General features: G+C 43.7%; 1 protein-coding gene across 1 annotated transcript in view; it reads right to left on the bottom strand.

Moving 5' to 3' along the window:
• Positions 1-21,319: 21,319 nt before the first annotated feature.
• LOC146055258 (inositol 1,4,5-trisphosphate-gated calcium channel ITPR3-like) overlaps positions 21,320-27,855 on the bottom strand; it is a gene marked incomplete at its 3' end in the record, with an annotated part of 44,967 nt that continues 38,431 nt past the window's right edge. Inside the window, exons 14-20 of the mRNA XM_083168230.1 lie at positions 27,360-27,556; positions 27,106-27,235; positions 23,902-23,959; positions 23,622-23,784; positions 22,733-22,897; positions 21,698-21,772; positions 21,320-21,445 (exon numbers count right to left, since the gene is read on the bottom strand). Of these exons, the coding sequence (XP_083024356.1) occupies positions 21,320-21,445; positions 21,698-21,772; positions 22,733-22,897; positions 23,622-23,784; positions 23,902-23,959; positions 27,106-27,235; positions 27,360-27,556 (914 nt within the window). The remainder of the gene's footprint in view (positions 21,446-21,697; positions 21,773-22,732; positions 22,898-23,621; positions 23,785-23,901; positions 23,960-27,105; positions 27,236-27,359; positions 27,557-27,855) is intronic.

Raw genomic sequence — 27,855 nt, 5'->3', positions numbered from 1 at the left:
TGTGTTGGATCTGTACAGTAAAATATACTGTATACAGTATCTACATATCTATATATATATATCCCTATCTATCTAAATGAAAACCTCGCTCATTCATGCATCATTTACAGTCATTTTATTTAAGGTTGTTATTTAACCCCTTCCTGACAGAGCCAGTTTTTGCGTTCCTGACAGAGCCCTTTTTTTCAAATCTGACATGTCTCACTTAAGTGGGGATAACTTTTTTTTGCTTTTACTTATCCCAGTGATTTTGAGATTGTTTTTTCGTGACACATTGTACTTCAAATTAGTGGTAAATTTGGGTCGATACAGTCTGTGTTTTTTTGTGAAAAATACCAAAATATCGTGAAAAAATGGAAAATTTAGCGATTTGCAAAATGTTAAATTTTCTGCTTGTGAGACAAATAATCTTACCACTCAAAATAGTGAATAACTAACATAGACCATATGTCTACTTTATGTTGACATCATTATTTCAACTTCCTTTTAATTTTTTGGGACACTAGGAGGCTTACAATATGAATAGCAAATTCTCAAATTTTCAAGAAAATTTCAAACACTGATTTTTTTAGGGACCAGTTCAGTTCTGATGTGACTTTGAGGGACTTGTATGTGAGACACCCCCATAAATGATGCCATTTCAAAAACTGCACCCCTCACAGTATTCAAAACAGCATTTTGGAAGTTTGTTAACCCTTTAGGTGTTTCACAGGAATTAAAACAAAGTGTAGGTGAAATTTCAAAATTTCTTTTTTTTTGCAGATTTGCAATTTTAATACATTTTTCTAAGGAACACAGTACATTTTACTAGAGAAATGTGACTGAAAATTGATTCCCCCAATTCTTTTGTTTTCATAAATATCCTATATGTGGCCCTAGTGTGCACGGTGACCAAACCACAGGCTTCATAATAGAAGGAGCACCTACTTGATTTTGGAGCCTCCTTTTTATGAGATTATTTTTTAGGCACCATGTAGGTTTCTAGGCACCATAAGATGCTAAAAGTTAGGAACCCCCCCACAAGTGACCCCATTTTGCAAACTACACCCCTCAGGGAATTCATCTAGGGGTATAGTGTACATTTCAAACCCCCAGGGGTTTCACCAATTGTGGTACAACTGGGCAGTGAAAATGAAAAATTATTTTTTTTACACAAAAATACAGTTCTGGCTCCAAATTTGTCATTTTCAGAAGGTATGAAGGAGACAAAGCACCCCAAAATCTGTGCCCCAATTTCTCCCGAGTACGGCAATGCCTCACATGTGACCAAAAAATACCAGTTGGGTGCATGGCAGGACTCAGAAGGGAAGGAGTGATTTTTGGATTTTGCAGTTTAGATTCTGGTGGAATTTTGGTGGGTGCTATGTCGCATTAGCAAGACCCCCAAAGCACCAATACAGTGGAACCCCCCCACAAGTCACCCCATTTTGAAAACTACACCCCTCAGGGAATTCATCTAGGGGTATAGTGTACATTTCAAACCCCCAGGGGTTTCACCAATTTTGATACAAGTGGGCAGTGAAAATGAAAAATTACATTTTTTTACACAAAAATGCAGTTCTGGCTCAAAATTTTTCATTTTCAGAAGGTATGAAGGAGAAAAAGCACCCCAAAATCTGTGCCCCAATTTCTCCCGAGTACGGCAATGCCTCACATGTGACCAAAAAATACCAGTTGGGTGCATGGCAGGACTCAGAAGGGAAGGAGTGATTTTTGGATTTTGCAGCACAGATTCTGGTGGAATGAATGGTGGGTGCTATGTTGCACCAATACAGTGGAACCCCCCCACAAGTCACCCCATTTTGCAAAGTACACCCCTCAGGGAATTCATCTAGGGGTATAGTGTACATTTCAAACCCCCAGGGGTTTCACCAATTTTGATACAAGTGGGCAGTGAAAATGAAAAATTACATTTTTTTACACAAAAATGCAGTTCTGGCTCAAAATTTTTCATTTTCAGAAGGTATGAAGGAGAAAAAGCACCCCAAAATATGTGCCCCAATTTCTCCCGAGTACGGAAATGCCTCACATGTGACCAAAAAATACCATTTGGGTGCATGGCAGGACTCAGAACGGAAGGAGTGATTTTTGGATTTTGCGGCTCAGATTCTGGTGGAATTTTGGTGGGTGCTATGTCGCATTAGCAAGACCCCCCAAGCACCAATACAGTGGAACCCCCCCACAAGTCACCCCATTTTGAAAACTACACCCCTCAGGGAATTCATCTAGGGGTATAGTGTACATTTCAAACCCCCAGGGGTTTCACCAATTTTGATACAAGTGGGCAGTGAAAATGAAAAATTACATTTTTTACACAAAAATGCAGTTCTGGCTCGAAATTTTTCATTTTCAGAAGGTATGAAGGAGAAAAAGCACCCCAAAATCTGTGCCCCAATTTCTCCAGAGTACGGCAATGCCTCACATGTGACCAAAAAATACCAGTTGGGTGCATGGCAGGACTCAGAACGGAAGGAGTGATTTTTGGATTTTGCAGCTCAGATTCTGGTGGAATTTTGGTGGGTGCTATGTCGCATTAGCAAGACCCCCCAAGCACCAATACAGTGGAACCCCCCCACAAGTCACCCCATTTTGAAAACTACACCCCTCAGGGAATTCATCTAGGGGTATAGTGTACATTTCAAACCCCCAGGGGTTTCACCAATTTTGATACAAGTGGGCAGTGAAAATGAAAAATTACATTTTTTACACAAAAATGCAGTTCTGGCTCGAAATTTTTCATTTTCAGAAGGTATGAAGGAGAAAAAGCACCCCAAAATCTGTGCCCCAATTTCTCCCGAGTACGGCAATGCCTCACATGTGACCAAAAAATACCAGTTGGGTGCATGGCAGGACTCAGAACGGAAGGAGTGATTTTTGGATTTTGCAGCTCAGATTCTGGTGGAATTTTGGTGGGTGCTATGTCGCATTAGCAAGACCCCCCAAGCACCAATACAGTGGAACCCCCCCACAAGTCACCCCATTTTGAAAACTACACCCCTCAGGGAATTCATCTAGGGGTATAGTGTACATTTCAAACCCCCAGGGGTTTCACCAATTTTGATACAAGTGGGCAGTGAAAATGAAAAATTACATTTTTTTACACAAAAATGCAGTTCTGGCTCAAAATTTTTCATTTTCAGAAGGTATGAAGGAGAAAAAGCACCCCAAAACCTGTGCCCCAATTTCTCCCGAGTACGGAAATGCCTCACATGTGACCAAAAAATACCAGTTGGGTGCATGGCAGGACTCAGAACGGAAGGAGTGATTTTTGGATTTTGCAGCACAGATTTTGGTGGAATGAATGGTGGGTGCTATGTTGCACCAATACAGTGGAACCCCCCCACAAGTCACCCCATTTTGCAAAGTACACCCCTCAGGGAATTCATCTAGGGGTATAGTGTACATTTCAAACCCCCAGGGGTTTCACCAATTTTGATACAAGTGGGCAGTGAAAATGAAAAATTACATTTTTTTACACAAAAATGCAGTTCTGGCTCAAAATTTTTCATTTTCAGAAGGTATGAAGGAGACAAAGCACCCCAAAATCTGTGCCCCAATTTCTCCCGAGTACGGCAATGCCTCACATGTGACCAAAAAATACCATTTGGGTGCATGGCAGGACTCAGAAGGGAAGGAGTGATTTTTGGATTTTGCAGCTCAGATTCTGGTGGAATTTTGGTGGGTGCTATGTCGCATTAGCAAGACCCCCCAAGCACCAATACAGTGGAACCCCCCCACAAGTCACCCCATTTTGCAAACTACACCCCTCAGGGAATTCATCTAGGGGTATAGTGTACATTTCAAACCCCCAGGGGTTTCACCAATTTTGATACAAGTGGGCAGTGAACATGAAAAATTACATTTTTTACACAAAAATGCAGTTCTGGCTCAAAATTTTTCATTTTCAGAAGGTATGAAGGAGAAAAAGCACCCCAAAATCTGTGCCCCAATTTCTCCCGAGTACGGCAATGCCTCACATGTGACCAAAAAATACCAGTTGGGTGCATGGCAGGACTCAAAAGGGAAGGAGTGATTTTTGGATTTTGCAGCTCAGATTCTGGTGGAATTTTGGTGGGTGCTATGTCGCATTAGCAAGACCCCCCAAGCACCAATACAGTGGAACCCCCCCACAAGTGACCCCATTTTGCAAACTACACCCCTCAGGGAATTCATCTAGGGGTATAGTGTACATTTCAAACCCCCAGGGGTTTCACCAATTTTGATACAAGTGGGCAGTGAACATGAAAAATTACATTTTTTACACAAAAATGCAGTTCTGGCTCAAAATTTTTCATTTTCAGAAGGTATGAAGGAGAAAAAGCACCCCAAAATCTGTGCCCCAATTTCTCCCGAGTACGGCAATGCCTCACATGTGACCAAAAAATACCAGTTGGGTGCATGGCAGGACTCAGAAGGGAAGGAGTGATTTTTGGATTTTGCAGCACAGATTCTGGTGGAATGAATGGTGGGTGCTATGTTGCACCAATACAGTGGAACCCCCCCACAAGTGACCCCATTTTGCAAACTACACCCCTCAGGGAATTCATCTAGGGGTATAGTGTACATTTCAAACCCCCAGGGGTTTCACCAATTTTGATACAAGTGGGCAGTGAAAATGAAAAATTACATTTTTTTACACAAAAATGCAGTTCTGGCTCAAAATTTTTCATTTTCAGAAGGAATGAAGGAGACAAAGCACCCCAAAATCTGTGCCCCAATTTCTCCCGAGTACGGCAATGCCTCATGTGTGACCAAAAAGTGGCAGGACTCAGAAGGGAAGGAGTGATATTTGGATTTTGCAGCACAAATTCTGGTGGAATGATGGTGGGTGCTATGTCGCATTAGCAAGACCCCCAAAGCACCAATACAGTGGAACCCCCCCACAAGTGACCCCATTTTGCAAACTACACCCCTCAGGGAATTCATCTAGGGGTATAGTGTACATTTCAAACCCCCAGGGGTTTCACCAATTTTGATAAAACTGGGCAGTGAACATGAAAAATTACATTTTTTTACACAAAAATGCAGTTCTGGCTCAAAATTTTTCATTTTCACAAGGAATGAAGGAGACAAAGCACCCCAAAATCTGTGCCCCAATTTCTCCCGAGTACGGCAATGCCTCACATGTGACCAAAAAATACCAGTTGGGTGCATGGCAGGACTCAGAACGGAAGGAGTGATTTTTGGATTTTGCAGCTCAGATTCTGGTGGAATTTTGGTGGGTGCTATGTCGCATTAGCAAGACCCCCCAAGCACCAATACAGTGGAACCCCCCCACAAGTCACCCCATTTTGAAAACTACACCCCTCAGGGAATTAATCTAGGGGTATAGTGTACATTTCAAACCCCCAGGGGTTTCACCAATTTTGATACAAGTGGGCAGTGAAAATGAAAAATTACATTTTTTTACACAAAAATGCAGTTCTGGCTCAAAATTTTTCATTTTCAGAAGGTATGAAGGAGAAAAAGCACCCCAAAACCTGTGCCCCAATTTCTCCCGAGTACGGAAATGCCTCACATGTGACCAAAAAATACCAGTTGGGTGCATGGCAGGACTCAGAACGGAAGGAGTGATTTTTGGATTTTGCAGCACAGATTTTGGTGGAATGAATGGTGGGTGCTATGTTGCACCAATACAGTGGAACCCCCCCACAAGTCACCCCATTTTGCAAAGTACACCCCTCAGGGAATTCATCTAGGGGTATAGTGTACATTTCAAACCCCCAGGGGTTTCACCAATTTTGATACAAGTGGGCAGTGAAAATGAAAAATTACATTTTTTTACACAAAAATGCAGTTCTGGCTCAAAATTTTTCATTTTCAGAAGGTATGAAGGAGACAAAGCACCCCAAAATCTGTGCCCCAATTTCTCCCGAGTACGGCAATGCCTCACATGTGACCAAAAAATACCATTTGGGTGCATGGCAGGACTCAGAAGGGAAGGAGTGATTTTTGGATTTTGCAGCTCAGATTCTGGTGGAATTTTGGTGGGTGCTATGTCGCATTAGCAAGACCCCCCAAGCACCAATACAGTGGAACCCCCCCACAAGTCACCCCATTTTGCAAACTACACCCCTCAGGGAATTCATCTAGGGGTATAGTGTACATTTCAAACCCCCAGGGGTTTCACCAATTTTGATACAAGTGGGCAGTGAACATGAAAAATTACATTTTTTACACAAAAATGCAGTTCTGGCTCAAAATTTTTCATTTTCAGAAGGTATGAAGGAGAAAAAGCACCCCAAAATCTGTGCCCCAATTTCTCCCGAGTACGGCAATGCCTCACATGTGACCAAAAAATACCAGTTGGGTGCATGGCAGGACTCAAAAGGGAAGGAGTGATTTTTGGATTTTGCAGCTCAGATTCTGGTGGAATTTTGGTGGGTGCTATGTCGCATTAGCAAGACCCCCCAAGCACCAATACAGTGGAACCCCCCCACAAGTGACCCCATTTTGCAAACTACACCCCTCAGGGAATTCATCTAGGGGTATAGTGTACATTTCAAACCCCCAGGGGTTTCACCAATTTTGATACAAGTGGGCAGTGAACATGAAAAATTACATTTTTTACACAAAAATGCAGTTCTGGCTCAAAATTTTTCATTTTCAGAAGGTATGAAGGAGAAAAAGCACCCCAAAATCTGTGCCCCAATTTCTCCCGAGTACGGCAATGCCTCACATGTGACCAAAAAATACCAGTTGGGTGCATGGCAGGACTCAGAAGGGAAGGAGTGATTTTTGGATTTTGCAGCACAGATTCTGGTGGAATGAATGGTGGGTGCTATGTTGCACCAATACAGTGGAACCCCCCCACAAGTGACCCCATTTTGCAAACTACACCCCTCAGGGAATTCATCTAGGGGTATAGTGTACATTTCAAACCCCCAGGGGTTTCACCAATTTTGATACAAGTGGGCAGTGAAAATGAAAAATTACATTTTTTTACACAAAAATGCAGTTCTGGCTCAAAATTTTTCATTTTCAGAAGGAATGAAGGAGACAAAGCACCCCAAAATCTGTGCCCCAATTTCTCCCGAGTACGGCAATGCCTCATGTGTGACCAAAAAGTGGCAGGACTCAGAAGGGAAGGAGTGATATTTGGATTTTGCAGCACAAATTCTGGTGGAATGATGGTGGGTGCTATGTCGCATTAGCAAGACCCCCAAAGCACCAATACAGTGGAACCCCCCCACAAGTGACCCCATTTTGCAAACTACACCCCTCAGGGAATTCATCTAGGGGTATAGTGTACATTTCAAACCCCCAGGGGTTTCACCAATTTTGATAAAACTGGGCAGTGAACATGAAAAATTACATTTTTTTACACAAAAATGCAGTTCTGGCTCAAAATTTTTCATTTTCACAAGGAATGAAGGAGACAAAGCACCCCAAAATCTGTGCCCCAATTTCTCCCGAGTACGGCAATGCCTCACATGTGACCAAAAAATACCAGTTGGGTGCATGGCAGGACTCAGAAGGGAAGGAGTGATTTTTGGATTTTGCGGCTCAGATTCTGGTGGAATGAATGGTGGGTGCTATGTGGCATTAGCAAGACCCCCGAAGTACGGTGAAATTATGAACCTAATATTCCATAGATGTGTGGTATATTTTAAAACACTCCTTTATACATAGGCCGGGTTTGTCGGGGCAAGTGTCACACTGGAAAATAGTTTGCTTTCTTATTCCCTTTTTATAGCAAACTTTGCACCTTTTTTGTGTCCTGCCCTTTTTTCCAGTGGAGGGGATTTCATCAGGAAAATGCTGCCCTGGTACAATACGGGGGCCAGTACTAGAAGTACTGGGGCCCTCTGCCTGCTGGTTCCCAAATATTAGGCCCTTTATGACTTCCTCTTGAAAGTGCATAAATGTCCCCCTCTGGCCGGTAGAACGGAATAGCACGTAAGCGTTATACAGTGCCATCTGGATGATATACACGGCCACCTTCTTGTACCAGATTTTTGTTTTCCGCAGGGCACTGTACGGCTTCAGTACCTGATCTGAAAGATCCACTCCGCCCATGTACCTATTGTAATCCAGGATACAATTAGGTTTGGAGGTGTGGGTACTGGTACCTCGTACAGGGACGGAGGTGGTACTGTCTCCGTGAATTGTTGTCAGTATAAGGACATCCCTCTTGTCCTTATATTTGACCAACAACATATTTTCGTTGCATATTCCCCTGCTTTCACCCCTTCTCATTACTTGGGCAATGTGCGTTTTTGGGAGGCCTCTTTGGTTCTTGCGCACAGTACCGCAAGCTGCTGTACCTCTTGAACCAAGGGCCTTAAACAGGGGGATGCTAGTGTAAAAGTTATCCACATAGAGGTGATAACCTTTATCCAGGAAGGGGTGCACTAAATCCCAGACAATTTTCCCACTAACACCTACGAGGGAGGGGGGGCATTCTGGCGGTTGAATTCTTGAATCCTTCCCTTCATAAACCCTAAACCTGTGGGTGTACCCTGAGGTGCTTTCACACAGTTTATACATTTTTATGCCATACCTTGCCCTCTTACTGGGAAGGTACTGGCGGAATTTAACCCTTCCTTTAAAATGTATAAGGGACTCGTCGATACAAATAAATTTTTCAGGGATGTACACCTCTTCAAATTTGGCACTGAAATGATCAATGACCGGCCTGACTTTGAATAGCCGGTCAAAGGTGGGATCATCTCTGGGTGGGCACTGTGCATTATCGGTGTAATGTATAAATTTAAGAATTGTCTCAAATCGAGTCCGGGGCATGGCCATACGGTAAAATGGAGTACTGTACAGAACATCTGTACTCCAATATTGCCTAATTTCTGGCTTTTTTACTATGCCCATATGAAACACCAGACCCCAAAACGTCATCATCTCTACTGCATCTACAGGGGTCCACCTAGCAAATGATGACGTGGGGTTTTGAGCAATAAACTGCTGGGCATATAAATTAGTTTGGTCCACCATTAAATTTATAAAATCATCAGAGAAAAATAATTTGAAAAAGTCAATTTCTCTGAGACCTGTGGAATCAAATTGGATTCCTGGCATGGCCAAAAACTCAGGAACCTGGGGCTCAAAATTGTCTGGTGGTGGGGTCCATACTAGATCAATTATTGGGGGGGGAATCTCAGCTGATCTACGGGGGCGTCTTTGAGGGGGTCCCTCATCACCAGAGGAGGAAGAGGAGCTTAAGACGAATCCTTCAAATTCCCCGCTTGCATCACTGCCTGTGTCAGAGTCAGAGGCAAGCATGGCATATGCCTCCTCCACTGAATACATTCTCCTGGATGACTGGGAGGACATTTGGGAGGACATTTGGGAGGACATTTGGGATGCCATTTTTATTTTTGTGTTACTGGTAGTGAAATGTTTCAACACGTGTATAGTGTAGGGGGGGGTACAAACTTTATTTCAATCCGGGGGGTATGTAGTGTGTATGTGGTGCAGAAAAAAAAAAATACTTTATACCAATAAAAAAAAAAAAAATGAAGGGGTTAAAAATAAAAAATTGAAGGGGTTAAAAAAAAAAAAAAAAGGTCCTGCGCCAAAAATTGAGCACAGATGTTGGTCAGTAACGTCTGTCACTGAACAGCGCTCAAAGGCAACAGGAATCTGATCAAAAAAAAAAAATAAATTGATCAACCCTGTGCCGAAAAAGCTGATCAGTGATGTACGTCACTGATCGGCGCACAGTGGCCACAGGACACCCACAAAATCAGTGTGTGTAAAAAAAAAATTAAAAAAAGACCCCACAGCACTCACAAAAAAAAAAAAGGTGATCAGTGATGCGACACTGATTACCAGTGAGGGACAGCAGGTGCACAACCTTTGGTGCAACTGACAGTGCAACTGGCAGCAACTGACAGGTATATATATAAAAAAAAAACCTCTGCGCCCCCAAAAAGTTGCTGATCAGCACAGATATACTGATCAGCACAAAAGGGGGGGTAGCAGACACAAAATATACACTCTCTATCACTCTCTGTCACTATCTCTCTCTATCTCTCTATCTCTCACTATCTCTCACTATCTATCACTCTAGGACACTGCAGCAGCAGCACTGACAGTTATATGTATAAAAAAAAAACTGCACCCCCAAAAAGGGGGGGTAGCAGACACAAAATATACACTCTCTATCACTCTCTGTCACTATCTCTCTCTATCTCTCTATCTCTCACTATCTATCACTATCTATCACTCTATGACACTGCAGCAGCAGCACTGACAGTTATATATATAAAATAAAACCCCTGCACCCCCAAAAAGGGGGGGTAGCAGACACAAATCTCTCTATCTCTCTACCTCTCACTATCTATCACTATCTATCACTATCTATCACTGTATGACACTGCAGCAGCAGCACTGACAGTTATATATATATAGAAAACCCCTGCACCCCCAAAAAGGGGGGGTAGCAGACACAAAATATAGCTCTCTCTGTCACTATCTCTCTATCTCTCTCTATCTCTCTCTATCTCTCTCTCTATCTCTCTATCTCTCTATCACACTGCAGCAGCAGCAGGAAGTCTCAGGAAGTCAGATCCAGGAAGCGTCCAGCACGCTACAAGCAGTGATAAGGTGATCAGGTAAGGTATTTGCAAGGATCAGGTAAGTATTAGCAAGGATCAGGTCGGTATTCACGGCAGGCAGGCACGGTGACCGTTCTGCACGCTATTCCAGACCGGAATGGCGTCTGCAGCGCAGTCACCGTCAGTTTAAATGTCGCGCCTTGGCTGTGATTGGTCCGTGGGTCCCACGGACCAATCACAGCCTTGGGGGCAGGTGGGGTGAGGGTGGGGTGAGGTGTCATCGTCACCGATGACCCCCTCATGCCCCCTGACGCCCGGCGGTGATTGACACCTGTGTTACCGAGCGTCCGATTCGCTGGTAACACAGGAAAACGCTGTGAATGGCTGTTCACACTGAACAGCCAATCACAGCGATCGCCGACGGGGGGGCGACATCGCAGCCCCCCCTGGGCATGCAGGGACATGTCTGCTGTCAGGGACAGCAGACATCGTCCCTCTGTCACTGCGTCTCGAGACGCAGTGACAGTTTAAACTCATGACGTACATTTATGCCATGTGTCGGGAAGTACCTCCCGGCCATGACGTAAATGTACGTCAAATGTCGGGAAGGGGTTAAACTGAACTGTTTACATTTTATTTACATACCTTTGTATGAATTTGTTAATGTTACTACATTGCTGTGCACCGTAAATGTAATCTATATATATATATATATATATATATATATATATATATATATGTGTGTTACTTGTTTCCTAGCACGGCGCCCATTGCATTGTATACCATATGACTAAATATGGTATGCGATGCAATGCTGTGCGATGTTGTGCAATAAAAAATTGTATGGCATTGTATGGTGACATTTAATGGAATGCAATCTTTTTGCACTTTCAAACTCGCCCATTATCGCACTTTTTAAAATCACATTTTTTGCCGTGAATTCGCATATTTAATGACGTGCGTATTCCGTGAAAAAAGTGCGATTAAGTGCGATAATGTGCTAATTTTAAACATGAAAATGTGCGATTTTTTAGGCATGCAAATGTGCGAATTTGAGGTACTGTTTGAATTTGTGTTTATAAAAAAAAAAAAACGGCGTAGGGTCCCCCCTCTTGAGCATAACCAGCCCCGGGCTCATTGAGCCGGACCTGGTTCCAAAAATACGGGGGACAAAAAGCATAGGGGTCCCCCGTATTTTTGGAACCAGGTCCAGCTCAATGAGCCTGTGGCTGGTTATGCTCAGGAGGGGGGACTTCACGCTGTTTAAAAAAAAACTTTCACACATTTTTTTGCACAGGACCATGCAAAGATCTCAATTATCTGTGCAGGGTTCTCGCCAATTCGCATCAGAACCTGGTCTACATGTTTGCCAATTTTTAGACACATTTTCCCGAATTCGCATCTCATTAAATATGCAAATTGTATACTTTTCAATGGGAAAACATCTGGATGCGAGTTCCGGCGGGACTAAAAATCACACTTTTAGAATGTGCGATTTCACGGCAAAATCAGCGTTTTTTGTAGTTTTTTGCATCTCATTAAATATGCGAATTCAGGAAAAAGTGCGATTTCGGACGTATTTTGGCGAAAAAGTTGCAAAAAAAATAAAATTTTCGCATCTCATTAAATGTCACCCGTAATTTCATTTGCTGCCAACAGATGGCTAACCTTAACACTCCAGCTGTTGTTGAACTACACATCCCAGCATGCCCTGCATCAGTTTTAGCATGGCCAAATAGTAAAACTGATGCAGGGCATGCTGGGATGTGTAGTTCAACAACAGCTGGAGTATCAAGGTTAGCCATCACTGCACTAGACATATATATATATATATATATATATATATATTTTTTTTTTTTTAAATGCGGCTAATGCATACATGATAATGTACCAAATGAATAAGTATAATGTAAAACATTACACATAATGCATAATTTAAGAACATATTCTAGAATCTGAGAATTCCCCAAAACTGCGAGACCCGCGGCTACTGCAGAAAACTCGCTGTTTTTAGCCGCGAGTCTCTCTGCTTCTGGAGCCGCATACGCCAATTCTCCCTCCATATGTGTTGAATACTGTCAGGGTGAGTGGTGACAGCGAGCAGGAAGCCCTGTTAGCTGTCACCACTCGCAAACAGCATTGAATACCTGCCACTGTATGAAATTATGTATTGCTGCAGTTACTGTAAATCCTATGCGAGATTACCATTGACCATCACTTGCATACACATTAGGGTTATTTAAATGTTTGCCACCAGTCCCGGCACCAGTGGTATTCAAATGTTTCTGCCGATTGGAGTTCAATCATCATCTTAGTTAGCTACCCCCGGGGGTGGTGAGCTAAAAGTTAAGAAAAGTCACCCTATTGGGTGCGCAAATGGGACTTTTCTCATTGCGACCATTAGTTTGGTCAGGTTTAGCCACTTTGAGCATCTAAACCTGACCGTAATGGGCATCATTTGAATATCGCCCCGTGATCTCCTGTCACTTTAGATAGGAATTCAGACACAATATGGCATCTGAATTTCCCCCATTGATGTGTTTTCTACCCTAGCACAGGATTTCTGATCAGCTGAGCAGCACATATTTACAAAATTGGCAGTATTATTGAATAGTGTGCAGCCTAACCAAATTACAAATATGCAGCAGAATCTATTATATAGAATATAACACCACCAATGGTGTCATATTCTGACCAAACATATCGGGGAGACAATTGGTAAGTTCATTTGTGCATAAACCTTACCTATGGTAAGATGGGTCTGCTGATCCACTGGCCACGTTTGTACCCAGCTTTAAGGGGTTTATTTATGTTTATATTACATGAAATATCTTATGATGGCAATGACTGGCTAAGTGCATTATAATCAATGTGCACCAAACCTGAGGAAAATGTACCATTATTGGATGGGATAGCACTCCTCTCTTGTACAACTGGAGGACTCTATTTGACGTACACTGTTTTAAGCCACGCCTATTATGGGGTTCCTGTAACAAATGCTTTGGTTCTTGGCTTGCCTCACTAGATTCTCATTTGGCAGCAGAGTTTGAGTGAAATATTTAATATACAGATGTGTTCACTTACATGTAGCCTTTCTGCAAGCCTATTAAGCAGCCCTTCTAGTCATGCCATTCTGTGGGGGTATGGGCCATAGGGTCGAAAGCACTAAGGTCGACAGGCATTGGGTCAACCACTGAAGGTTGACATGGGCCTAGGTCGATATAGTATCCATGTCAACTGTGCCGACAATCGGGACAAAAAATGTGAAAAACCTATGTCAATCTTTTTATTATCAACCTTACCCATGTTGACCTAATGTCCATGACCTTCAGTGGTCGACCCATTGCATGTCGACTTTAGTGCTGTCGACTTAACAACCGTATACCTGCTGTGGCGAAACTTGGTAGCAATGAGCTTCTTTTCAGAAGACTTTTTCCTTGACAAAATGTTTTTATTTACAAAACGATATGAATAAGATGCGCACATAACTGTTGCTGATAAGAATGATATGCAGCATGCCTATAAACTGTGTGCGACCATGGCTGTATCGGCAAACAAAATGTTACGCAACAGTATTTTCCTAGAAAACCCTGTAACTTAGCAATTCTTATGCAGATACAGGCGCAATTACACACCACGATATAGGCCATACTTACCTACTTCTTTTGTTCATCTCCGAAAGAAGCGAAACTGAGAAAATGCTGATCTGCACCTCATGGGGAGGGGACAGAGTCAGGTATCATGAAAACCACCACCTTTATTACAGGCAATTTCCATGATTCACGGGTCTACGTGAGGCTAAAATGATGCATCTTGCATCATTTTAGCCTGCTGCAGGGTTAATCCTCTGAAAACTGAGCCAGTTTGCCTGTACTTCACATAGTATGCTTTTATTACTGGTATGAATACTTTGGTTTTACGCTGTTGAGAATACATCAGTCTACATTGAAAGCGCCCCCCTCTGCTATTTTCTATGAATTGCAATGTGCATACACATTGAAAGGTAAAAGAAAACTTGCTACAGTACCTGAATAATGTAAAATGGCAGCAACTGACATTTCCCACAAATGAACTGGGCTACTGTATGATTACTACACCTTAGGGATTATTGTTTCTCTGTTAGATGTAGATTAGTCATTCAAAGGAAATCAATGTTCATTTTGTACTGGAAATGTCTCATTTATAATATGTAGGTAATCCATAGAACCAAAGCCCAGAGAGATTTATTAGAGAAAGTCATTTTTACCATATGACAACAAATTAGCTTCCATGGGCAATTAGGTAGTGTGTTGTCAATACACAAAGTTCTCTTTCATTATGGGGAAAAAAATCTGTAGTAACATTTTGACTTTAAAGTTAGGTGAAACTTTAAATGCCTGTAAATATTTCCTAAAAGGAAAACAATTTCTGTAATATATTATTGTGCCATAAAATAAAGCTGCCAGGTTTATTTATTTTCTGTAAGCTTTATAGATTCAAAGTCCCTCTAGAAAATTATTACGCTTACCTATTATTGCTACTATGCAAATCAAAAGTAAACGATGACTAAAGGAAAACTATGGTGTGAATAAATGGCACGTCGGTATACTCTGAACTATAAGAATTGGTTTTGCAAGGTGACTTCAGAACATAAAGGTAAAATCCTGCATTGCAATCTCATCCCCACCTGAAACCTCTTCCAAAACAAATAAATATTGCGGTGGTTCTCAAACTCGGTCCCCAGGATTCAAATTTCATGTCCTCAGTTCATGATTTCCAGGTCACCTTTAAATTGTGACAGTTGGTAATACAGCTGTGCCCAGTAGGTGCTTTGGAAATGTGAACTGTTGGGATCCTGAGGACAAAGGTTGAGAAACACTAGATCAGGGGTGGCCAACCGGTCTGAGGTAAAGAGCCGAAAAATATCGGCAGTCAAGCCAAAGAGCCGACATCATGCGCGCACCGAAGGCGTGCGCGGCAAAAAGGGGTGTGGTCAGGGCGTGGCCAGGGGAGTGGTCATATGACACAAGGGGGAGTGGCTACATGACAAAACTTTATGCCCCCAGTGCCAGATATGCCCCCCACAGTGCTAGGTATGCCCCCAGTGCTACACATATATGCCCCACATATATGCCCCACGGTGCCAGATATGCCCCCAGTGCCACACATATATGCCCCACGGTGCCAGATATGCCCCCACAGTGCCACACATATATGCCCCACGGTGCCAGATATGCCCCCACAGTGCCACACATATATGCCCCACGGTGCCAGATATGCTCCCACAGTGCCACACATATGCCCCCACAGTGTTAGTTATGTGCCCAGTGCCAGGTATGTCCCCACAATGCCACACATATGCCCCCACAGTGCTAGTTATGTGCCCAGTGCCAGATATGTTACCACAATGCCACATATGCCCCCCACAGTGCTAGTTATGCCCCCAGGCGGGGAGAGGACAGTCTGGCGTCCCCCTGCAGTCCTGTCACATCGCCGAGGGGAGGAGAGCACACCACTCGTCTCCTTCCCCTCTCACTTCCCTGTGACTGGGCCGTCCACCAATCAAATCTCGCGGGCCGGCTCCTGATTGGCTGCCGGTCCGCAAGCTGTGATTGGCGGGCGGCCAAGTCACAGGGATGCACAGTGAGGGATAGGAGAGATACGCGATGCGCGCTCTCCTACCCTCGGGAACCGGCAGCGGGTGATGGGGGACAGACGGTGGGCGCCGCGTCGGGCAGCAGTGCGAGCAGGAGCCGCACTTTAGAAGGGGGAGAGCCGCATGCCGCTCGATAGTCGCAGGTTGGCCACCGCTGCACTAGATTAATGTACACAGTATGTAGCAGGATTATTATCAATTGTCACAATTTAAACATCCACAGTGACTTGGAAAACACAAAACGTTTGGGGTTCTGAGGAACGAATGTAAGAACCACTGCCCTAGAGGCTCCTGCAGTAAACTTGGGGGCCGATTCAGGGGGCTGATTCAGGGTTTGCGCATGCGTATTTCTGCTCATGTGCAAACCCCGGCAGCAAATGGCTTCGGCAAGTTACACACTCACTGGTGGTGCGTTGCAGGGAGGGAGGTCCGAGGGCGTGCATAGGGCAGCAGCAGGGGAAAAAATGCTGGGCATTCCCCTGTAGAAGCAGGTGTGGCGATGCTTGCTTGAGGTGGGAAGCTGACATCACATGACATTAGTGCCCGCCCCATCTTCGGGGAACAGCGACAGGAATAAAAGTCAGTATAGACCGACTTTTATTACTGAAGGGGAGAGAAATCATTTTTCTCCTGTTCGGCCACAAGTGAGGAGATGTGGGCATGGAACGGAGGGGATTCGGTGGTAGGTTAAGGTGGGTGTATGAATGAATGCTGCCTAGTGAGCCAACCTGAATAAGGCCCTTAATACCTATGTCTAAGTCTTCTTCTTTCAATTCATGAGGGACCCAAAGCTACAATACACTCAAATCAGCGATGCTATGAGTACAAATATGGGAGTAAATGCCTCCTATGTAATCATTACACACAATTCATTGCTCTAAATATATAATAATAATTATTATTATCCTATATTTATATGGTGCCACAAGAGATATGCAGCGCCCAGTTACAGAGCACATATACAAATAATTAAAACAGTGACTTACAAGGACAAGTATGGAGTACATAATCAGCTGAATCAGCAGAGGACACTGGAATAAGTATCAGGGTTGCAAAAAAAACTCAGTATTTGGTGTCATCAAAGATGTTAAGTAAGAGAAGGAAAAGCACAAGAGGAAAGAGGGCCCTGCTTGTGATAACTTACATTCTAATGGGAAAATAATTACATTAGCTAATTTGTACATACTTTGAATTGGTGCATCTACCTCATAGGTTACTAGCTGAGGCCTCCCAAGGATTAAAGCAGCGGACCTGATAAGATTTGTAGAAAAAATGGCTTATTCAAAGCAAGCCAAAAAAAAAGGGCAAAAAAAGAAGCAATTTGCACATTTGCAGAACTGCAGTTGGAGCAGACATAAGATGTGCAGCAACATCAATAGTTTGGAATGGGTGTATGCCATCTTAATTCTTAATATCTGTGTAAAAACATAACTTCCCAGTGTTGCACGCAGGCGGTGTGCGCAGCAGGACTTGGGGCAGCGGTGTCTCCCGGCCACTCACTCCCTCCACTCCGGCGTCTCCTGGTCCGGTTGCTCAGCAACTAGGGATGCCTGGAGATGACGCGGCCACGTGCGGTCTCTGGCGGAGGCGTCTGCAGTTGCCCAGCAATGGGGGACACCATCGGGTGACTGTGGCTGAAGTCATGTCCCCCACTCTGGATGCAGGCCGGCACACCAGCCCGCAGCTGGGAGTGATTAGGTTGGGCTTCCATGGGGATTGGCCACACCTGCCTTTTTAAGGAAGTCAGCCCAGCTCAGCCCTGCTGGTGATAGCTCCTCTCCAGAGCTATCCACCTGCCAGCTCCCAGCTGTCTTCTGCTCCTGTCAGTTCCTGGTGTCAGCCCTTTGTAGTTTTTTTTAATCTAGCCTTGCAGCTCTCATTCATGGTACCATAAGTCCTCCATTTGGAGACTGGGTTATTTTTGTTATTTCTTTCTGCCTTCCAGAGCATGGTCATTTATTTTGTTACCCCTCTGGAAGTATCAGCGTGGTTTGTGCTTTACCTCTGTATTGCCGCTTGGGTTTTTACCTATAACAACATTTTCTGTGTTTTCTGTGTTGTTTGTACCGTTTGTGGTGTGCATTTTGGTGTGGTGTGTTTTCTTGTGTATGCGACTCGGTTGCCGGAAGTCTGGCGACACTGGCACTATTAGTTGCGTTAGTTACAGCAAGCCTACATTTAATTATAGTTTTAATTGTTCAGGTAGGTCCTCTAGATAGTTTTTCTGGTACTTCTGTAGTTTCACGGCGCCGGAAGTGCAGAGGCTCGCGTGCCGCTCTAGCTATGAAACTTGGCAGCCTGCCAGAGGGTCTGTTTCACTGTGCGCATGCCGCTCTAGCTCTGTCTGACTGAGCTTGTGCCGCTCTAGCTGGACGTAAACAGCGTAGCGGCCGGCCAGCAGCGGCGCTGCCCAGGCGCTGACAGGTCAATGTCACTGTGGCACTTGTAGTTCCACAGTGAAATAGGCAGCGCCTGGGCACCGCTGACAACGGGGGTATGTTAAAGTGGACACCCCGGCACAGCGATGCCGGGGCTTCTAAACTGTACGCGAGATTCAGACGCAACTGCGTCTGAATCTCAAGTCACATAGATAGCCGCTAAGAAGCCGGAAAGCCTGGATTCAGACGTGGCCCTAGGGGAACACTATTGAAACCCACCCTCAGTGCCACTAGTGGACGCCACAGCTGTGGACCGTGTAAATCCCACTATCCACGCCCACCCGAAGCGTGGCGAGCGGCGGCGGTACGCGTCTTACGACCTTTTCATACCCCCACTATCCACGTCGGCGTGGAGTTGAGAATAGATTAGTGTGGCGAGCGCAGCGGATACCTTCACAGCTATCCTCGTCCCCTCGCGGGCTTCACAGGTGTCAGCATCCGCTCGCCATGCTTCGGGCTCGGTGCGTGGCGAGCGGACGCTGACACCTGTGAAGCCCGCGAGGGGACGCGGACAGCTGTGAAGGTATCCACGTCCCCTCGCCACGCTTCGGGCTCGGTGGCTCGCTGCGCTCGCCACAATAATCTATTCTCAACTCCACGCCAACATGGATAGTGGGGGTATGAAAAGGTCGTAGGACGCGTACCGCCACCGCTCGCCACGCTTCGGGTGGGCGTGGATAGTGGGATTTACACGGTCCACAGCTGTGGCGTCCACTAGTGGCACTGAGGGTGGGTTTCAATAGTGTTCCCCTAGGGCCACCTAAACTTCTTAGCGTCTGAATCTCGAGTACAGTTTAGAAGCCCCGGCATCGCTGTGCCGGGGTGTCCACTTTAACATACCCCCGTTGTCAGCGCTGCCCATTTTACTGTGGAACTACAAGTGCCACAGTGACAGTGACCTCTAAGCGCCTGGGCAGCGCGCTGCTGCTGCCCGGCGCTACGCTGTCAATACAGCTATACGCTGTTTACGTAGCTGTCAATACAGCTAGAGCGGCGCGAGCACACTCTGTCTGACCTAGAGCGGCACGCGCACGGTTAATCAGAGCCTCTGGCAGGCTGCCAAGTTTCATAGCTAGAGCGGCACGCGAGCCTCTGCACTTCCGGCGCCGTGAAACTACAGAAGTACCATTTTTCTTTTGCCTATTAAGTTAGGATTGCTGATACCTTGTCACTCTTAAGACCTGGTGGCACCAGAGTTGGGGAAGACTTAATTCGCCCCAACAAACGTGGCTAATATAGATATACATCTATCCTTGCAGGTACCAGACACCCTCGTGATCAGGCAACAGAGTCAGAGTAGGACTCACTGTGGCCATCCTAAGCAGCAGTCACGGCTGTGGCTTCATACCCAAAAATACCATAACACCCAGTATCTGTCAGCTACGAGTTGGGTATGAGATCCCAGAACTTAGAATGTAGACAGTCAGAAGACCAACAGCAGCATCCTGATGCTGGTGATTCCCGAAACCAACTTGCTAAGCATCCTAACCCTCTCCTCCCCACCCCACAGTCTAACCTTAACCATCCCTATTAGTGCATAACTGTCACAACTGTAGTGTTTGATGGAATCGGAGGTGTAACAGAACTAATGAAGACAGACGACTTAAGAGTAAAGCAGGCAGGTTTTATGACATTCATGTTCATAAAGTTCACAAGCCAACTTTAGAATACACAAGACAAAAGACTTCTTGGACTTGGTAAACAATAATAATAGTCTCTATAATCTCTGAGGACTGAGGATAATAATAATCACAATAACTTCCTGGATGTTGAATAATAATCACAATGACTTTGTGGTCTTCGAATAAAAATAATCGCAATGACTTCTTGGACTTTGAATAATAATCACAATGACATTGCAATGAATCATAAGAACAGTCTCCATAATAGCTTGGACTTGAATAATAAAGAAATAGGTCTTAGCTGAATCCAGACGAATGGTAAAATGGCGTAGGGGGTGCACAGCTCAGAAAACACTTTGGCTAACAGCCTCTGGTTCTGAAAGGCCAGGCTATATACCCAGGACTTCATCCATATAGGCTAGTACAGGAAGTACAGAAAGTAATGCAGAGTGGCCAATGGCACTTTTGCCCATATCCAAGATGGCGGCACCGGCCTCACGGCGCCAATCAGAAACCAAACCAAAAAACTCCTACAGGCGGCTGCCACTGAGCCCCCAGCCAAGACCATCGAACTCCTGCAAGCCATCAGAACCCCATCCAGAGCAAGGAAAGCCTGCTGCCGAGCTGGTGAGTTGCGTACACGCCTGCGGTGGCTGCAACCAACCGTGGCAATTACCCTAAAATAACCCGTAAGTGCCTTCCCCTAAATTTCCCTTCTTAGTGCCTAACCATAACCCTCAGCGGCAGGACTTGTGAATGGTTGGCCATGGTGCAAAAATATTATTTGGTCCCCCTCCTCCAATCCAAAACAAGTTCACAATATGCCAAATAGCATTGGGTGACAGCAGTAGCCCCGGTGCATTGCACCTGCTGCACCAATGGTAGTTCCGCCTCTGCTAACCCTCCACCCTTGCAGCCTAACCCTTGCAATAAGATGGGCAGCAAAATTAAAGATAAATTAAAGTTTAGAGAGGAAAGCCAGAAAGGAGGAAGTTGCAGAAGTCCAGGTGGGAAATGACAAGTTTATGGATAAATGAGTGCAATTCAGAGATGTCCTTTAATATATTAGTATATTAAACATTTGACTATATTTATAGAGTGGTAAAATACCTTTTCATATGGTATTTGAAGAAGATCCAGCATAACCTTATGGGCATCCATATTTTTGAGCAGCCTCTGTTGCTTCCTGCGTACTTGCTCTCCAACACCACACATTTTATTCAGTCTTTCCAATATCTAAGAGAATGGGACAGCATATTATTTTCAATTTCTTTCAATGAATCTTGATTATTAGTCATGTCAAGAATAAAGTATAATTCTCATGGTTTTGTTATAACAGACACTATTTCATTCCCATTAAGGCATAGTTAAAGTAAGATTATACTGGAAATGATTTTGGAACAAGACAAGCCAAGATAACTAGATCCCAGTGATGACTACAAGTAGGTACACAAAGGATCTGCAGAAGCATTAGTTACATGATCTCACCCCTTTCACAATCTGGTAATTCTCGCTGCTCTTTTCTGAAGCTGGCTTCCCAGACCCTTCCTGATTTTCCACATGCTGTAAATAGAGAAAATAAGACAATGATGCTTGCTGCACATGTGAGATATTACAGCTATTAAGTATTCAAGTTTGCTATTTAAAGACACTGTAAATGTACTCATTTTATAAAACAGCTATTTTGGAGCATTAGGGACCAGTCAGTAAAGCAAAAAATCAAGTTATTTTGTGTCTGGAACAAACCACATTGCTATGCAAGGTGAGCAAATAGATTTATAATGTTTCTGTGCAGGGTCAATACTGGCTGCTTTTGCATGTAGCCCACAGATGTTAGACAGCTTTATTTTTTACACTGCAATTTAGATTTCAGTTTGAACACACCCCACCCAAATCTAAATCTCTCTCTGCACATGTTACATCTGCCCCGCCTGCAGTGCAGCATGGTTTTGTCCATTTGCATGCTTTTTTTGCTTTGTTTACAAAGCTGAATCAGGTTCTAGATTCATTCCTGAGTATAAAACAAATGTGCTATGATACTCAGGAAATATTCAATTCAATAATTGTTAATTATATCAAGCTACTGCCAATGGGCATTCAGGACACAATGATATGGGAGGCTATTGATGCCTTTTTCTCCAAAGAATAAACAAAATTGCAAAAATTAGATCCTGTGTAAAATAGACATTTAGAATATTACACCATCCAAACTGACCAGTTGTGTTTGAAGTACTAAAGGGTAGAATTAAATGAGTTTCGATGTGCAGTTATAGTTGACACTATAAGGGCTGCTAAAAATGTCAGGGCTGTAATCAAGGAATATGAATCACTTTAGTTATTGCAGGCAAATGATCTGAAGTCAATTAGAGTTTAGTGAAACATTGCGCTGTGAGCGAGGCTGGGAGTTTTTTGTGGATATTTTGCGCCACAGCAAAATTGGCACTTAAAGGGTTAAAAATAAAATTTTTGAACTATATAAAAAAAGACTTCAAACGACTCCCAGTGTAACACAAATCTCATTACCTCCTTCTTTTCCTTTTTGCTCCCTTCTATTGAGCCATCACTACCCGATTTTTCTTTTTTGTCTACCCAGAGCTCAGACTTTTCCACCATAATCCTTAATCTGTCGAGCTCAGATTTGATCACTTTATAGTTATCAACATCCTGGGCAGAGATGAGCAGTTGAACCTAAAAGATAAAAAGTATGGTATACAACTGCAGTACAATGATTGAGTATCATTTACATAGCAAAAGAGTAATAAAAAACAACAGTTTTGTTCTAGTGCAAGTTGCGCAATGAAAGCAAAGTCTGATCGCTAGCCGTGGACGGGTACCGGGTATTGAGGGAGCTTTCTAAAGCAGTACATTTTGGAGGACAACAACATAAGGAAAAAAAAAATTAAATGTCAGTTTCTTTTTCCGATACAATTAAAATGTTTACATTGCTGGAAGATTGGATAATGATAACAAATCACAATGTTTGGGTTTTGTAGTGCATACAACATACACATATCTATGGTACTATACAGTAGCCACCTCAGCCAGCAGAATATTACACCTATGGTAACTGGATATTCAGTGTTCCCATGAGTGACTGATGTTGAAGCACTGCCCATGCGCATATTCGCTTAGGCGCATGTGCAGGGCTTCTGCACGGGCACCTTCGCCGACTTGCCTAGGAGCATACCCATCGAATGATTTTGGGCCTGCACACTACCCTGGAAATAGATGTTATGAAAAACATACATTCGCAGTGCGGCAGGGACAATCGCAAGGCGGCGCGGCGCGCAGCACTAGAAGGCTCGCTAAGCAGTGAATTACCGCTGCTTAGCAAGCCAACCAGAATGACCCCCTTAGATTGAGAGTGTTACCTTTCATGATAATACTGACATGCTACCATTGTTACAAGTACCTGTTTGAAGGTGTGAAGCACTTCTTGTCGCTGGCTAAAATGCTTGAAAAGAAGCTGCAAGGATCCTGAGATGAGTGATGGGTAGTCATTCATTGTTAATTGTATCAGGACACGGAGAAACATCCTGCCACCCTCATCATCTACTTCCAGCATAGAATTTTTCCTATAGTGATAAACATTAATTTGTAGGGAGGGGTACCACAGGGACTGGGGCAGACTTGTACAGCGCTATCTACACTATTATTAGAGTCGCAACTTTGGTGTACTGTAATACACTTACCCTACACCAAACATAGCTTCTGCTTGTTCCCCGATTCGTTCCAGATTTAAACTAGCATCTGCAAAAACAAGAAGAGCTTTGGGATTTTCAAATCATAAATATATTGCAATGTCTAAAACCCTTATTACATATAATGGGGATGCGATCATTCGGTCTACAGCATGATGGTCGACATGGGAAAATGTCGACATGGGTCTAGGTCGACATGGGAAACGGTCGACATGGGAAAAGGTCATTAGTTTGACAGTCAAAAGGTCGACATGGAGTTTTTCACTGTTTTTTGAGCCAACATGTGCCGACAGGCGGTATTTCATGCCCTACCAGCCACTAGGGCATGGGGGGAGAATAAAATAGTGTGCCGAGCGTAGCGAGGCACCGTTCCCGACGCATCGCGAGTGCAGCGAGCTATGCCAGGGGATGCGGTGCACTTTAAACTGTGTCTATGTCGACTGAAAAATGTGAAAAACCCCATGTCGATCTTTTGACTGTCGACCTAGACATTGTCGAACTAATGACCTGTCGAACTAATGACCTTTCGACCTATAACCATGCCGACCTAATGACTGTTGACCATCATGCTATAGACCAAATGATCCCAACCCCATATATTAATGCATAGAAAAATGCAACATTATTATAAAAATAAAGACATAATTAGTTCCTTGATCAATAAGATCATTTATATGGAATACAGTCATATCAGGATAAGGCATTGAAAAAGAGCTATGCTAAAGGTCACCTAAGGCCACCATCCACTAGTGCGAGGTATTGCATGCGATACCCTGCCAACTCACCTAGCAGATCCTGGGCAGCTACATACGTTGTATCATATGCAATCCCAGTCATGGCTGCGGGATCCAATAGATCTTTGTGGCAACCCGTGATATCTGCAATTGCAATACGCACGGGAACACGCATTGTAATCGCAGGAAAAGGACAAGTGACACTTTTCATGTGATCCGTCGCAACAGTTCGTCGGAATCGCATGAAAAGCTATTGCACTAGTGGATGGGGTCCTTTAGAGAAGGCATTGCATTGCAAGAGATATCTACTAATAATCAGTTATGAACTCTTCAATTATTATTAACTGTGGATGCCAGGGAAATGTCTATTTAATGATATCATGAGCCTAATTTGGACATAATGTAGTTTGTGGGGCATAAGTGTACACATTTCCATACATGCATATCCAGAGCTGTAACTAGACATTTTGGTGTACCAGGTATATTTGTGAATAATACAGGTGGGTGGTCGTGAGTGGATGTGACTGGTGTGCACACAGGGCAAATGCGATGAGGGCTGAGACAAACAGTTTCAGGGAGGTTAAGAGACAGTGCCAGGGAGAGAGGACAGAGTCATAACTAGACATTTTAGTGCCCTATGCCAGAAAGAGAACTGCTGGTTCCTCTCCTCCATATTTAAAATAAAACAATGCCCAACGAAGGTGCACATCAAAAATATAGGGCTTCATGGGGAAGGGGCAAGGTTTAAAAATAGTAATAATTCATGTTACACAGCACATTAGTCTCTTTTAGTTAAGTTACGCCACCCAGTAGTGCCACTTATACACATTACACCAGGTAGAGCCCCTAATATATTATGCCAGGTAGAGACAACTATACACATTACACCAGGTAGAGCACCCTCATATACATTATTCCAGACAGAGACTTTCATTTACATTACACCAGGTAGAGACCCACTATATATATTACACAAGGTAGAGCCCCTCATATATATTATGCCAGGCAGAACCCATTACACATTATGCCAGGTCAAGTCCATGGTACACATTATTCCAGGTAGAGCCCCCTTATACATGATATACCAGTATGAATAACACCTTATTCATACTATGTCAAGTAATGCCCCCTTATATACAATACGCCCGGTAGAGCCCCTTTCTATGCATTATGCAAGGTAGAGCCCTGTTAAACATTTTGCCAAGTACAGCCCGCATTACACTTTATCTCAGAGCCCCCATCACACATAACGCCAGGTAGAGAAATCTTATACAAAATATGCCAGACTAAGCTCCCGTTGAATTTTATGCCAGACAGGGCCCCCGTTACACTTTATGAAAGGCAGAGCCCCTTTATAAACATTATGCCAGGCAGAGCTCCCTTACACACAATACGGCAAGCAAAGCCCCCTTAGACAAGTTATGCCATTTAGAGCCACATTAAACACAGTATGCCAGGCAGAGCCCCCTATAAACATTATGCCAGGCAGAGCCCCCATTATACACATTATGCCAAGCAGAGCCCCATTACACAGGTTACACCAGGCAAAGCCCCTTTAGAGAGGTAGTGCACCATTAAACACAGTATGCCAGGCAGAGCCCCATTATAAACATCATGCCAGGCAGAGCACCCGTTATACATTACGTCAGAGCCCTCTTTACACCAGGTAGACAAGGAGAGGAGCGGCGGTGGAGAGTGAGAGACAAAGAGAGAAGGGGGTGAGGAGGAGCAGGTATTACCTGTCGCCTGCAGCTACAAAGAACTCAGAGTCCTCCTGTTATATCCTCGTGCAATTGCAGCCTCAGAGGAATCAGGTAGTAGGGATGGCCACTGGTGTGGTTGCCATTGATAGTTGACAATATTGCTGCCAATAATGCAAGTTACCACAGATGGTAGCATTCTTTGAAATTGATGACCATTCCTGGTTTACCCTATTGAGTGTCATCCCTTCTCTTTGGCTAACTGGCCCATGGGCCAATTAGAACCTGGGGGAGGGATTCAGAGGTGTCAGGGGTGGAGCTATGCTCTGTTTTCCAACACCTTGGGGGGGGGGGGGGTTGGTTCTCCCCTATTGATGCAAAAGTATGCTATATTCCCATTCCTAATGTTCCTTTTCTGTTACACATGAACTCATGTCTAAGGAGTACAATTTAAATATTATACTTAAGGGAGTGGTCAAAATGAGACAGTAGGCAGGACATTTTTATTAATTTGGGACTATGAAAGATGGCTTTCTTGCACATGATTTTCTAAAAATTCTGCATCTAATCATTTGTAAAAGTGGAATATGGCCAAGTGCTTCTTTATAATTGTAACATAGGTAAATGTGGAAAAAATTATGTAATTCTTAATCACTACAACAGATTCATAATTTATATGCAGATATAACAGCAGCAGTATGAAATGCTACAACTACAGGGATTATGACACCTAAAATATATTTGTATTTTATATGGGTTACTTGAGTTATCAAAGGCAGGAGCTGTCCCATCAGCTGTACTGTCTTGCATGGGGAAAACTTCAACAAATTCCTTCTTGAAGACAGAAAGCAGATATGATATTCTGTAATCCAGTCTCACATTTAGGATGAACTGACAAAGCAAAAACAAATAAGCTTGTAAGGATTGGAAGAACAAATGGAAGATTTAAAATGTAATGCATGTTTCATAATTCACACATAAAACTTTTCAACCAATCCATGCAGTGCACACTAACCTGAAGAATCTCCAGTATCTTTAGTTTGGTCTCCATCACAGTAATGTTCTCAGAGTCCACGGCCTTCCTCTTAGAAGTATCCTGACTAACTACTGAAGGAATAGGTGACGAGGAACTGAACACGGACTGCTTCCGAGTCAGCACCATTGTAGACATCATCTGACCCATTCCTTGTATAGATCGCCTCACATTTTTTTCTGACAAAATAAAACACAACAAATTGATCCATTATGAGCTAAGCCTACAAATATTCTCTTTTCTGATAACATTTTTAGAGTTATTCAAGTAACATGCAATGTGTGAGCTTTTTTGTATACCATTAAACTATTGGCTACTACCATGTACCATTGTTTAAGTCATATGAAGGTGTAACATCAAGAATGGCTGCTTGGGTGATTGTGTAAGCCTGCAAGGGTGATACCCATGCGGCCTCTGTAGACAAAGGACAAGCTCCTTTACATGAATGGCAGGAGGGTGTGTGTTATATATATATATA

The sequence above is a fragment of the Crinia signifera genome, unplaced genomic scaffold (genome assembly GCF_055691185.1).
Source record: "Crinia signifera unplaced genomic scaffold, ASM5569118v1 HAP2_SCAFFOLD_430, whole genome shotgun sequence".
In the NCBI taxonomy this organism is placed as follows: domain Eukaryota; kingdom Metazoa; phylum Chordata; class Amphibia; order Anura; family Myobatrachidae; genus Crinia; species Crinia signifera.
Note: the sequence above shows the minus strand (reverse complement) of the source record. Positions and strands in the feature narration are given on the sequence as shown.